General features: G+C 45.3%; 1 protein-coding gene across 1 annotated transcript; it reads right to left on the bottom strand.

The window, feature by feature from the left end:
- Positions 1–8,556: 8,556 nt before the first annotated feature.
- CCDC70 (coiled-coil domain containing 70) lies at positions 8,557–9,225 on the bottom strand. The gene has a single exon (XM_069602109.1). It carries the CDS (start codon positions 9,223–9,225, stop codon positions 8,557–8,559), a length of 669 nt encoding a protein of 222 aa, XP_069458210.1.
- Between the last annotated feature and the right edge of the window lie 5,454 nt (positions 9,226–14,679).

Here is a 14,679-nt window from a genome sequence, read left to right as displayed (position 1 = left end):
CGGGTCTTTTTCTTCCCTCAGGCCACTCGTCTTGCTTTGTCCCCACCCTGGTTAATTTGTCTCAGAACCCTCCCCTTGGATGTGCATGCACCCCTCAGCCAAGATGGAGCTTGAAGTGAAGGTTGCTGGGAAGAGCGAGACTCACCATAGCCTGGCATTATCCCTTGACTTTGGGCCCACATGGAGTCTTTCTGCACGTGTGTAGTGTCACCCCTGTCATGAAAAGGGGAGAAGGGGAGAGCCCTTAATCCTTTCCTCAGTTTTTCGTTTTTTCCCTTTTCATCCTTGCCATGATTATTACCTTGAGATGTTTACGAGAGACAAGGACTGGCTATTTGTAAACAGGAGGCTGATTGTAAATTCCTCAGCTGGGGCCGACCTACCTTTTCTCTCAGGAAATGCAAACAGGAGGCTAGTCGTAAATGTCCAGCCTGGAGCCTATCTATCTCTTATCTCACTGGGAGGCCCAGTTCTGCTCAGCACTTCCTCTCCTGTAATTCACTGTGACCAAAGCAGTTACAAAGCTCAAGAATCTCTAACAAGATAGAAATAATAACAGTTTTGTCAGCTGGTATTTGTGGTCTGTGGGTCTTGTGACTGGGCCTCTCTTGCCTAGCTAAAGGAGGTTCACTCTAGGCCTTAAATTCCCAGGATCTCTGAGTAAATTCAAATCAGCCCATTAATTAGTACCAAAAACTAACCCAGGAAGCCCAGTGTTACCATGTTTATATAACGTCCTTTTGGAAATTCTGACCAATGCATTAAAACGTTAAGTAGAAGGAACAGACACAAAAATCATATTATGTATAAATTTAGTATATAACAAAGGAGGCTTCATGTGGAGATAGGAAGATTTATTTAATACATTGTTAAGGAATTCCTAATTAGCAATTCAGAAAGATATCTCTGGCCCTGATCTCTCTCCATACACCAGATACTAATTTAATTCCATCTACATTCAAGAGTTACACACTTAACAACAAGCTATTGGAGAGAGAAAATCCAGAAGAAAATAGAAGTGAATATTTACCAAATCTCGGTATGAAGAAAAGCTGTCTAAGTGTAAATTTTCCAGGAAAAAAAAATACAACTGCAAGCTTTTTAAAAATTAAAATTGACCATGGTAAATCAGAAATAAAATCATACAGCAGAACTTGAATAACACAGTCAACAGCAGAGTGGAAAAAGGATTGCAGCAAGCAAAATAGGAGTAAATATCTTTAACCTGTAAATACATTATACAAATTGATAGGAAAAATGCTTAAAATCCTGTAGTTTAGTATACAAAGGATGTGAGCTGACAACCCACACAAAAGAGGAAATAAACCTAGTAAAGAGGCATTAGGAAATGTGCAGTCTCACAAGTCAAATTTAAAATAAAGAATAAGGTCCCGTTTTCACCCATTTCCATCTTTTTTTCTTTTTTAATGGAAATACCCAAAGTTAATGAGAAGGTAGAAAAACCAATGCCATTTATACAAGGCTGGCAGAATGATCAATTAATACAGACACATAGGAAAATAACTGGGAGAAACTTACCCCTTGACCCACTATTTCTACTTCCTTGAGTCCATATCCAAAATAAGAACAAATATATTCATTGTAGTGATATTGATAAAGAAGAAGAGTTTAAAACCAACTTAAGGTTCAAAGCTGGTAGAAGTGTTAGCAAATTATGGCTTATTCTATCACACACACATTTAATGAGCACTTACTATCAGCCAGGGTCTGCACAGGAGCTGAAGAAACAGATGGACCAGGCAAATTCTCAGTAATGGGGCATATTACATGAGGTAGAGGGGAGAAAAGGCAGGGAGTAGACAGTTATTGAGGAACTGCTATGTGTTTGGTATTTTACATATATTACTCTGAGGTCCTGAGCCACATAGTGTGAGAGTAGAGACGGGTCATACAGCCCCACTCATACAGAGCCCGCCTGTGTTTCATTCTTTCTCTCTCCCATCTCTCGTCTTCCCTGCTTGCCTCTCAGATTAGCCCTAGAAACGATAGTGGGTGACAAGTTTTGGCTGGAAGAAGGGGATTTAGCTTCTGGGCTCCATGCCAATTAAATCTCCAATGCCCTGCAGAGCAGAAATTCTGGAGCTACTACCAGCTAAGAATTCCGATGATTTTTCCTCTTAGCATCCCAAAGAATTGCTGTCTTGTATCTCAAACTCGCCAGATTATTCTGCCAATAAATGTTGCTTTTTGATAGAATCCCATCTCCTGTAAGCCGGTTGGGACTATAAATAGAAATTTTCACATAAAAAAAAACATGCAAGCAAACAGACAAAAACCTTTAATTGCTTTCCAATACCTAATATTAAATTTAGACACTGATTTTTCCATAGCCTCCATAACCCACTTTCTCAGCACCTGTTTTCTCTAAAATGTCATCTCCATTCCATCACATTCCATTCAACAAGCCACTTTGCAGGCAGTGACTCAATTTTGGACTTGAAGATATAAGACAACACAGTAATAGAATCAGACATGCAAATTTAACAGTAAATCATGAAAGAAATGCAAATGATGTGAAAAGTTAACTGGGTTATCACCCAAGACACAAACAGGGTAATCTCTGTAACGTGTGTAAGTTGCTACATATGTAATGATCATTAAGAATGTAACAGGATATCTGGTACTAACCATTAAACTTAGTTTCAAACTGGTGACACATATGCTAATGAAATGACTTCACAGCTCCCTGGTCCCCTGCCTGAGGGACAACAATGGGCTACTGACCACAGGTCAAGGGAAAATTCAACCCAAGGAACTTTTAAAAGGAAACAGAATTTGGGAAGAGATGGTAGAATCTAGGGAGGATGTGGGAGATGTTCCAAAACCCAAGAGAACAAGTGGTGCCTGGTCGCCCACCTGCCTCTTTCTTTCCCGGAGCCCCCCACCTCCCAACCCAGGAGAGCTGCAAACAACAAACTAGAAGGAGGGAAAGGGGCTGAGGATGAAAAGGGGGTAAAGAAGCTCCAACTTAGAAAAAGAGACCTGGGCTAGGAGGCAGCCACCCAGTGGATCAAAGGCAGACGCTGAAAAGTAGCTACAACAGAAGTGCCTTGGCCTGAGCATCCAGGTGCAGGAAGGGCAGGGTGGAACGCAAAAGGCTGAGGTTTTGGAGTAGGGTCTAAATGGATCTTTGTGGCAGAGGAGAAAGAGACATGTCTTGTTCCCTGGGGCTTTCAGTAAGGGTGTCCTGGGTGCCAGATTTATCTCAGCAGGAGATTGTGGGCATTGGAGAGGGGTGTGGTCAACCCAGGCTAACAACTCCCGCAAGGGCGTTCTTTCCTCCCAATTCTCTCTCTCCAGCCAGACCAGCCCCCATGCCCCCTCAACCCGAGTCACAGCCTCCCATCACCCAGAACCAGGTCAGACCCACTGGGGACACGGGGGCTAAGAGTATCCCCCGGGCCACATTAGAATCTGATTGACATTCTGCCCGGCTTGGAGAGTAACATGTGGGTGGAGAGTCAAAGGAACTGTCATTAGAATATCTTCTTTGTGATGTGTCATGCGGGGCAGGGTCGGGGGGGAGTGGAAGGTGGCCGGCTATCAAAGCCAGGTCATTCACTGATGAGCGTTCTTAAGATGGAAGGAGTATGTTAAACTCAGCTTAACTCTTTTTGTTGTTGTTGTACTGGGTCTTTGTAGCTGCGCTCAGGCTTTCTCTAGTTGCGGCGAGCCCGGGCTACTCTTTGTTGAGGTGTGCAGGCTTCTCATTGTGGTGGCTTTTTTCTCATTGCAGAGAGCAGACTCTAGGAGCATGGGCTCTGGGGGTTGTGGCACATGGGCTCCGGGGGTTGTGGCACATGGGCTGGGAGTTGTGGTGCATGGACTTAGTTGCTCTGTGGCATTTGGAATCTTCCTGGACCAGGGATTGAACCCGTGTCCCGTGCATTCTCAGATGGATTCTATGCCACCAGGGAAGTCCCTGCAGCTTAACTTTTTACGTGGCTGAAGAATGTTCAATTCTGCCTTAACTATTTAAAGGCAGAGGCATCTGGGAGTGCCTACGGAAGGGGGGCATTTTAACTTAGTTGACAAAAGCTTGGGTTCTGGAGCAGAGACAATCTGGATTCTAATGTCCATTCCACCTCTTACTGATTGCATCACTTTGGGCTCCATGTGCTTCAGTTTCCTCATTTGTAATTGAAGCTAATGCTGGTGCTGTCTCACGAGGTTGTGGTGAGGATTAACTGAGTTGTAACGAACGCAGTGGGCAGTGCTTTGTTGTTGTGTAGTCGCTAAAGTTTTGGCCAGCTTTTAAAGCAGAGTGAGTGCTCACCCACAACGAACAAGCGTTCTCTCTTCTCAAGGCTGGCCGGGTCTTCTCCCCGTGTTGATTAGGAAAATGTAGATCTAGAACTAGTTAAACCAGCATCTCATTTCGTTGCTAAGCAACCAGCTCAGAGTTCTGCAAAAAGCACATCGTGGTGTGCAGTGACCCCCTAGCAATCGATCCCCACGCAGGCTGTTGCTAAGCATGGTTTTGTGTTTCCCAAAGCTCATTTCAGACGTGGAGGAGGAGTGAGGCATGCACACACCACACAGTTCTTGAGCGTGAGCAAAACCAGCCTTTCCAGCTGGAGGGGCTCACAATGGGCAAAGAAAATAAAAAAGAAAACAGGACTTCGCTGATGGTCCAGTGGTTCAGAATCTGCCTTCCAATGCAGAGAATGCGGGTTTGATCCCTGGTGGGGGGAATGAGATACCACATGTCTCAGGGCAACTAAGCCCATGCGCTAGAATTAGAGAAAGCCTTTGCACTGTAATGAAGACACTACATAGTCAAAATTAAAATAAATACATAAGAAATAAAATTTAAAATTCAGTTTAAAAATAAGAGTAAGTGGTGGTGTGTGCTTGTACCCACCTGCAGGAGTGAGAGAAGTCACCCGTATGATTTCCCCTTCTCTGGGGTGAGAGAGATTGTCATATGTCTTCAGGGTGCTATTCTCTGCAGAATAGGGGCTGTTTGTCCTTTTTCCCTTGGGGTCTGGGGTTGCATGACCTGCGTACGAACCTGGATGTGTGGTTCCTAGTTGAGAAGGGGCAGGGCTGGAAGCATCTACCGCCATGCACATGCCTCCCCTCAGGGAAGTCAGGGGTCGGGGCACTGAATCCAGGGGACCTGTTCTCCCTCATCCATTCATCCACTCATGCATCTGTATCCTTAAATAGGTATTGAGTGCTGAGTGCTCAAGATTTGCTAGGCACTGGGAATAAAGCCTAAAGCAGGACAGTTACTCTCCATCTTGTCCTGATACTTAGTAAAAAAAAAACAAAACACACTTGAGCTAGTTTATCAGAGTATTTATTGAAATATACTAGGTTGCTTACAGAACCTCCCCAACAGTCAGGGAAGTGGGGCTAGTGGCTACACAGCTAGGCACGTTGCCAGGAACACAGTTCTCGATGGCTCTTGCAGTTGGGCTTGGGCCTGAGCCAAGCCACTGTCCCAGGTTGGGACCCTTTGGCCAGGACCTCAGCCCTGCTGCCTCTGAGAACTCACTTCTTGCCACTGTCACACAATGACTCTGCCTGGCCTCCTTCACTGAAGTCTGGCATGGATGCAAGTGATGAGTGGAGCCTGGGTTGCATATCTGAGCCCTGGCTGCAAGGGAGGCTGGGAAATACATTTCTGGCCTTCTCATACAAGGTGAGAAATTCTCCAAACATGAGAAGGGTATTCCAAAGGTGCTGGGATCCTGGGATCTCAGGTCAGCCACAGAGCTTTCAGATATGCATTGTCTCTGCCCTCTTAACCTTTACAGTCTACTGGAGGATTCAGGCAAAAAAGTCAGCGAGGACAGCCTGTGTGACCAGTAAGTGTTGTGCCAGGTGGGGTTAAGCTGTGAGAGACACCCAGAGGGATCCCTACCCAGATGACGGGGTCAGGAAGGGTGACCCAGGGCAAGTGATACCAGGCTGATCCTGAAGGATGAGTGTGAGCCTGTCAGCAAAGATGAAGAGAACCCACCCGATTCCAGGTGTGACAGGTGCCAGAGGTGAGTCACTAAGGAGTTCAAGGAAGGAGAGATGTTCTGGGCTGCTGGAGGGAGGGTGTGGCTGATATAGGCTAAAGTACTAGAAACACTGCTGTAAATAATATGCTCTGTCGCTGCTTTTTGCATTTTCAGTGTTGGACTAATACATCCTATATGCTAAGTCGCTTCAGTCGTGTCAACTTCTTGTGACTCCATGGACTGTAGCCTGCCAGGCTCCTCTGTCCATGAGATTCTCCAAGAATACTGGAGTGGGTTGCCATTTCCTCCTCTGGGAAATCTTCCCCACCCACGAATTGAACCCGCATCTCTTTACGTCTCCTGCATTGGCAGGTGAGTTCTTTACCACTAGCGCCACCTGGGAAGCCTGACTTCCCACAGTAAAAAAGGAGCAGCTTTCCCATCCTTCCTCTTATTCCAATATTGTGCATTGTAACTGTGGTTAGATCACAATCAGTATTTATATTTAACGATGTAAATGCTATTCATAGCTGAGCATGTAGTGTTCCACTGTGGTTTTTCCTTTTCTGCACGTGTCTTTGTTTCATATTACACAACTGTTGCTTTCTTCCCTTTGCTCAGTTTTCTGCCTACTCACCAGTTGATTATTCATCCTTAGACTCTCCACCAGCAGTGTTAATCTGCTCTCAATTCATTCAGTCACAGTGAGGGTGCCTAGCTGTTTCCCTTGTCTTCACACAAGCATCTTGTTCCCTCCGCTTACTGACATCTTTGCCTGTTGAGACCTGAAGATGCAAGTCTGGGTGTGTGGCAAAGGAGGTGGTGGATCCCAGTGCCCTGGCCCTGACTCCTGAGGGTCAGAGGCCTTCCAAGGAACCCCAGGTTTCCCACAGTGATACGGAGCCATGGAGGCTGTTCATGAAGTCAGCCCACTCTCCTGGTACCCAGATGTCTGCTCAGCATACCCAAGGGGACTCTGTCCTCTTTTCTCCGTGTTTTTGGAACACCACCCCAAACCACAGTGAAGTCTCCCAAGCGCTTTAAGGCTCATCCAGCTCTGACACTATCACTGGCTGAACTGGTCTAAAGCCACATCCTATGACCCGGGCTGGGTTCGAAGAGGGATGGGACCAACTGGCAGACAATGTGGGTTCTTTTTCTGGACCTTTTGGTTGCAACCAGAAGTCCCTCTGCTTCTCCAGGTCTCTTTCTTCACATGTGCAATGGGTTTATGGACCTTCCCTGTCAACCTACAGAGTTGTGAGGAAGGTTACATGAGCTGGCAGGTGTGAACGTGCTTGTCAAGTAGTAAAGGTGGGCACATAAGTGGCTGCATGAATGAGAGTGAGAGCCAGGCCCAAGAAAAGGGGAAGCAAGAGCTGTTGGCCTCGACATTTCTTACTACTCACCTTCTGGGCCCTTCCATATCAATGCCCATATATGTAGTCTGACACCAGAAGAGAAGCTGGGTGTGTAAATGGCTGATCACATTAGCGTATATTGATTTAGTGTTCTACTTCCCTGAGGCATTTTAATTGAGTGGAAGAAGGGAAACACAAAGGAAGGGATTGATAATGTAGAGACACAGGTATCTGAGACCTGAGTATTTAATAGGAGTATAGAGCAGGAGGTCTCCCTTACACCTTGCAGGTGGCCTCACCTGGTCCAAGGAGTCCAGCATCAGAAAAGGGGAGTGGGCGGAGCTCTAGAGCCTCAGCCTAATGCCACGCCCCTTTCTCAGAGAATGGGAAGCAAAGTTTGGTGGAAACCTGGAACAGTGAGCAAATGAGTCATTAAGGGATCCTGTCTGTGTCTAAATAGCCTGCCAAGTGAGGAAAACCCATGAATGAAATGTTAACACCACTACAGCCTTTTCTGGAAAGCTGTCCACCCGCCCCAGGCTTCCAAGACTGCCCAGCTGCTGCTGCTGCTAAGTCGCTTCAGTAGTGTCCTACACTGTGCGACCCCATAGACGGCAGCCCACCAGGCTCCTCTGTCCCTGGGATTCTCCAGGCAAGAATACTGGAGCGGATTGCCATTTCCTTCTCCAAGGCGCGAAAGTGAAGTCGCTCAGTTGAGTCTTCGCGACCCCTGGGATTTTCCAGGCAAGAGTATTGGAGTAGGTTGCCATTTTCCTTCGCCAGGCAAGACTGCCCAGAGTGGAGAAATGACTACCTCAGAACTGGAGAGAGGCAGAAATGTCTCTGCCCTTCTCTGGCCCTCCCTGTCTCTCACTGTCATTGTCTGAGCACCTCCCCCCACTTCCTTTCTGACTCTTTTTTAAGGCGAGCCCAGGGCCTCCACTCACACCCACCCACTCCTGCCAGGTTCACCGGAGCTGCCAGCCCTAGGGACAGCAGTTATAGCCCGTGGAGGATGTGACGGTGACCTTGGAGAATCACAAGACCTGGGAAAATGCAGCTGGCCCTCCCTACAAAAGTTGGTTTTCCAGACCTCTCCTCAGGACTTTATTAGATCTTTTGAAGGCAGGAGCCAAATAAGAGCATATTTTTTTTTAGGCATGCGGGGTCACCCTGAGTGTGACTCCACTTGAGTCCCAATCCAGTGCCTCTTGCACTCACGCCCTGCCCCGGGAGGAGGCTGGCGACCAGGGCCTGCCACTGATGTGGCGGTGCCCGCCTTCCAGCACCTGCTGCTCCACAACCGGAACAACCCCTTCCACCCAGGCAGCCTTCTCCTCCTCCCAGAGGGCATTCTCCTCCTCCCAGAGGGTCTTCTTATCCTCCCAGAGGACCTTCTCCTCCTCCAGAAGGGCTCTCTCCTCCACCCACAGGGCCTTTTCTTCCTCCCACAAGGCCTTGTCCTCCTGAAGGAGGTTCCGGTCTCTTTCCCACAAGGCGTTGTCCTCCTTCCAGAAGGCCCTGTCTTCCTTCCAGAAGATTCGGTACTTTTTCCAAAAGGCCTTCTCTTCTTCCCGGAAAGATTTTTCCATTTCCCAGAAGGCTTTTTCCTCTTTCCAGAAGGTTTTCTCCTCTTCCCAGAAAGGCCTATCCTCTTCCCAAAAGCCCAAGATCTCACCGCGGAAGGCACGCATCTTGCTCCGGAAATTCCACATCTCTTCCCGGAAGTCTTCGATCTTCTCCCGGAAGTGTCTCATCTCCTCGCGGAAGGCCTTTTCTTCCTGGAGCTTGTGGATTAGTTTTTTTTGGCGAATGCTGGAGGAGGAGACCACCAGCGAGCGGAAGCAGGCAAGCCCCATCCATTTTCTCACCTTGAAGGGAAACATAGTCCCAGTTGGCCCGGATGGCGGGGTGGCTGTGATGGAGGACAGGGCCACTGGCCAGGATCAGGTCAGCTGGTCCAACCCTGTGGGGGGACGGGAAAGAACACACCCTTGAATATAGCATCCCAGAGGGCAAGCCTTGGAGTCTGTGTAGCACTACTGAGATTTTTTTTTAAAAATCTTACATCTTTTTTACATTTACATGTATCTATTCTTTTGCAAATTCTTTTCTCATTTAGGTTATTACAGAATATTGAGCAGAGTTCCCTATCCTACACAGTAGGTTCTTATTGGTTATCTATATTATATAATAGCAGTGTGTACATGTCAATCCATCGCTCCCCCCAGCCCTTACCCCATGGTAATCATAAGTTGGTTCTCTAAGTCTGTAAGTCTGTTTCTCTTTTGTAAATAAGTTCATTTTATCTTTCTTTTTAAGGTTCCACATATAAATTATATCATATAATATTTGTCTTTCTCTGATTTACTTCAATTGGTATGATAATCTCTGGGGGCATCCATGTTGCTGCAAATAGCATTATTTCATCCTCTTTTATGACTGAGTAATGTTCCATTGTATATATCTACCAGTTCCGCTTTATCCATTCTTCTGTTAATGGATATTTAGGTTGCTTCCATGTGCTGTTGTTGTAAGCAGTACTGCAGTGATACTGCCAGGATACAATGGGGTGCTCGTATCCTTTCGAACTATGTTTTCCTCCGGATATATGCCTAGGAATGGGATTGCTGGATCATGTGCTAGCTCTGTTTTCAGTTTCTTAAGGAACCTTCATTTTGTTCTTCATAATGGCCGTACCAGTTTGCATTCCCACCAACAGGGTAGGTGGGTCCATTATTGGGAAATTTTAACCATTGTTCTCTTTATCCTCCTGCTTGTGTTTTTGAGGGACAAGCTTTGGTAGAGAAAGATGCTGGATGATCATGGCTTTGGGCTAAAGAGGTGGTCAGTACATTCAAAGCTCAAGGCCACTGAAATAACAGGCCAACAAGGTCAGTGGTTCTCAACTAGGATGTCAGGGCACACAAGTGTGATATGCTAAATTAAGACATATGACAGTTTTTGTTTTGCTTTTAAATAATCAAGTGCCACAGCCACATAGTGATTTATTTGTGTTGCATCAACCAGAATATATCTGAGGTTTTGGCTCTCTCACTGGGGAGTTGCTCATAACCTTCTGATGGGTGTGCTCAAAGCAGGGGGCCACACATGTGCATGTCCTCTGTTACAAGCCATGTGGGAAACAGAAGATGAAACCCTTGGACCTACAGGAGTCAGTTTAGTAGGAGGGTCTATTTTGGGAACATAAGTTTGAAACCAAGATGTGAAAGAGGACACAGTGTTTTCTAGGATGTGGGAAAGAGGAACTGTTAACACGGTAGCCAGTGATAGTGAACAATAATGACACAATATGACCCAGTAGGTTCGCTCCCAGATATGTGCCCTGAGGCAACATATGAACTATGTCCAGGTTATGTGCACAGGAATGTTCAAGCAGTTCTGTTCACAGGGCCCGACAATGTAAGCAATCCAGTGACCATAGCAATAACATGAAGTTCAAATGTAGTGGTCTGTTCGTGCAATGGAGAGCATAGCTACATGCAACCATGTAGATGAACCTTGTAAACAGAATGCTGAAAGAAAGAAGCTGGTTCAAAGACTTTGAAGGAAAACTTTTCAAACAGGCAAAATTAAATTCTGTTGTTTAGGGCAATATTCTTAGGGGATAATACAAAAGAGACAGGCAAGGGAGTAAATCCCATTAAATCAAGATGGTAATTATATAGGAGGTTGGGATTAACATATACACACCATTATGTGTAAAACTGGAGAAGGGAATGGCAATCCACTCCAGTATTCTTGCCTGGAGAATCCCATGGACAGAGGTGCCTGGAGGGCTATACAGTCCATAGTGTTGCAAAGAGTCGGGCATGACTGAACAACTAACACACATTCATAAAATAGATAACCAACAGAGACTGAGACTGTATAGCACAAGGCACTCTACTCAATATTCTGTAATAACCTATATGGGAAAAGAATCTGAAAAAGAATAGAGATACGTGTGTGTATAACTGAATCACTTTGCTGTACACTTGAACCTACCACATCAACTCCAATATAAAATAAAAATTTAAAAAGATAGTAATTACTTGTGTGTGAGGGAGGGGTTGGGGAGGTAGGATACTAGGGGTCGTGATTGGGTGGGTATATGAGCTGGCTTCTGAGGGGCTAGTAGTCATATTCCATTTCTTTATTTGGTGGCACTGGCATGTGTATTCATTATTTTTTTTTAAAGTGCTAAGTTGTCTATGGATATTTTATATACTCTAGTAAATGTACTGTATTTCACAGTGAAATAAAAGCTTGGGAGGGAGGAATAAATAAAGATAGCGGGGAGGAAAGAAGGAAGGAAGGAATGAGGGAGGAGGGGAGGAGATGTCCACATACTGCCTTTATCTGATGTATCAGGTATCAGAACCCTCCACAAAAATCCCGGTAACAAAGGTGGGCTGAGAGATGAGGAAAAGGTCTGAATGTGAGACAGCAGTTAGAGTGCAGGGAAGACAAGGGTTTGGATTTCGACGTCGAGCTTTCTGGAAGCATCCTCCAGGGTCTGGCCTCACACAGTGGGCCTTGCCAAGCACCACAACACCATGGAGCATCGTGAGTCCTTTCAGGAGATTTACAGACTTTCTCCCTCTTTTTCTAGTTTCTGACTCAAGAGCAGGGAGTGAGGGAGAAGGAAAGAACACATAGCCAGCGTGTGTGTGTGTGTGTGTGTGTGTGTGTGTGTGTGTGTGTGTGAGAGAGAGAGAGAGAGAGAGAGAGAGAGAGAGAGAGGGAGAGGGAGAGAGGGAGAGATGACATTTGTATCCAGCATTGGACTGATGGCAAAAATATTTAGCAATTTTGTCACTAATTTTAAATGAAATCTTCCCTCCTCGTGCAACCCTACAGCTAAAGGAAAATATAGATACCCACAAGAAGAAGCAAATGTAGAAACATTGGACGTCATCACTGAAGACAATAATCTAGGTTTCAAAAGACAATGAAGCAAAGTTTACAAAAGTCTTTTCTGTGTGGGACCTGTCTGTCCCCAGTGAGTCCCCTGCACAATAAACATTTGTGCAGGCGTCTCTGTCTGTCTTCTGCGGCATTTCCTGTACATCTCCCAGTGCAGACAGTGACCACCTTCCAAATGACATTAGAATTTTATTTCTTATGCCATAAGCAGTGTTTGCACAAGCTAGAGAATTCACTTGAAACAATTTAATAAATTCCTCTTTCCTTTATGCCATAGATACCAATAAACATCCAGTGCTACATTTCACCCCGTCCATGTGATCCCCAGCTGTTATTTGTGGCTCTTTCTGGCCTCACACTTTCTGCAGGTCTAACATCAGTCATTGCTTTTAGTTGGCTCTACTTTTACGGCTGGTCTCCTCAAAGAAACCGAGCGTGTCTCCCTTAATGAAGAGAGAACGCAAAGCTGAGTGGAGAAGTCAACTCAGGGGAGCTGGCCCAGCCCACGGAGTCCCTTGAGAATAGAGCAAGCTACATACTGAAGGTCAGCGAGCACTGAGGGCCCACTGAACACAGTTTTCTCCTGAATCTAACTCCCCATGTGGGGAGCAGCAGGGGAAATCTGCTTATGACATTCACTGAGCAAGTGTTTTGTAGAAATGTACATAAGAAAAGTATTCAGGGGCACCTCTTGTTCTCAGAAGCATTATCGAGAAAACAGAGGTCCGTCAACTGGAACTCCCCTCCAGCTCACTCTCTTGGCGTCCACCTCCATCTTGAATGCCCTCTGGGCTCCCAGGCAAGGCTAGGCTTTCCCCCATCTCCTCCCAATTGCATGATGACCTTAGTTTCATCAGTGATCCCTCAACTCACGAGCTGTCCACATCTTGCCCTCTGCTCAATCTGACCTCTCAGCACACAAACACATGCTCAGATCTACTGCTGCTGCTAAGTCGCTTCAGTCGTGTCCGACTCTGTGCGACCCCATAGATGGCAGCCCACCAGGCTCCTCCGTCCATGGGATTTTCCAGGCAAGAGTACTGGAGTGGGGTGCCATTGCCTTCTCCCTGTCTATTGCTAGTTCTCTGATGCTGGGAGCCAGCATGGGGAATCCCGCCCATGGCAAAGGTCATGAAGAAGAGGCCTGACGTACAAAGGCGAGATCAGGCCTCGAGGGGCCCCCCTTATCAAACATCTACCCCAAAACCAAAATCTGTCTGTTTTACTATTTCATGACTTTCACCGACTCCTCAGACATTAATAGGGGGCTATCCCCGACCACCTTTCTCTAGAGAAAGTCAACTTAGGGCTATAGCTAAAAAGTCTCCTGGACATGAGAAAAATATTTCAAATCAAACCCCCTCTGTTAACATTCTAGCTTGCTTGGCAGATATATCCAGACTCTTACAGCTACACATATAATTATTTACAGCCTCCCAACTGTGAGAGACACAAAAAGCCTAAGACATAGAGCCTTTTAAAAAGTTAAAAATTATTAGAGTAGTGCTGGTGTAAGATTTCATTATTGGGCCAATGCTTGTTACAAAGTTCCCATATCTCTTATCCACTGTGCACTTGAGAGTACATTAGTTAACATAGTTGAAATGTAAAAAAAACAAGTGTAGCCTTAAAATTAACCACATCAGACTTTTGAGCTAATTGGTTCTTTCTTGTAACTCACTACACCTTTACTCTGTGAAAAATATAACTCTGTTTAACATTTTCTGAGGCTGACATAGATTAAAAATATATATATATATTTTAAATTAAAAAAAATAAGTTTTCTGATTGAACAACCTTTATCAAAAGAGGGCCATGAAATGTTCACAGGCCTTCAAGGCCAAAAGATAATATACACAATATTATTTATGAAAAAGGTATACAAAAAAAATCCTGGTTTTGATAAAGAGAAAACAGATGTAATGTTTAGGCTGACTCTATATGACTTTACATCTTTCATTTCCCTCTATAGACAAATAAAGATATAAAAGACCCTTTTAAAAATAAAAATAACGGGCCTCGCTCACCAAAACAGCTTGGTCACCCCATGTTTCTTTCTTTCTTTTTTTTTTTTTCTCTCTTTCTTACTCTCTTTTTCAGGCTGATCCCTTAAAACATAGAGGCTCCCTACGTTGACTTATCTGCCCAGGTTTCTAAGATCTAAACAAAAAGACGTTCTGCGTCTTCACTCCCTTGAGAGACAAAAAAGACACCTGTGGCCTCCATAAACAAGACAAACTCCTTGTCTCAGAGTTGTATTGGTTTTCTATATAAACCAAAAAATATCAGCCTCTTTCTCTCCTCTATTTTCTTATCTACAATATTCTTTCCTTATCTCTCTAAATCATCCGCCAACGCCATTTTTCCTTCAGGTTCCCCTAAATCCTGTGGGGGCTAAACCCCGACACTCT

Source organism: Ovis canadensis, chromosome 10 (genome assembly GCF_042477335.2).
Source record: "Ovis canadensis isolate MfBH-ARS-UI-01 breed Bighorn chromosome 10, ARS-UI_OviCan_v2, whole genome shotgun sequence".
Taxonomy (NCBI): domain Eukaryota; kingdom Metazoa; phylum Chordata; class Mammalia; order Artiodactyla; family Bovidae; genus Ovis; species Ovis canadensis.
Note: the sequence above shows the minus strand (reverse complement) of the source record. Positions and strands in the feature narration are given on the sequence as shown.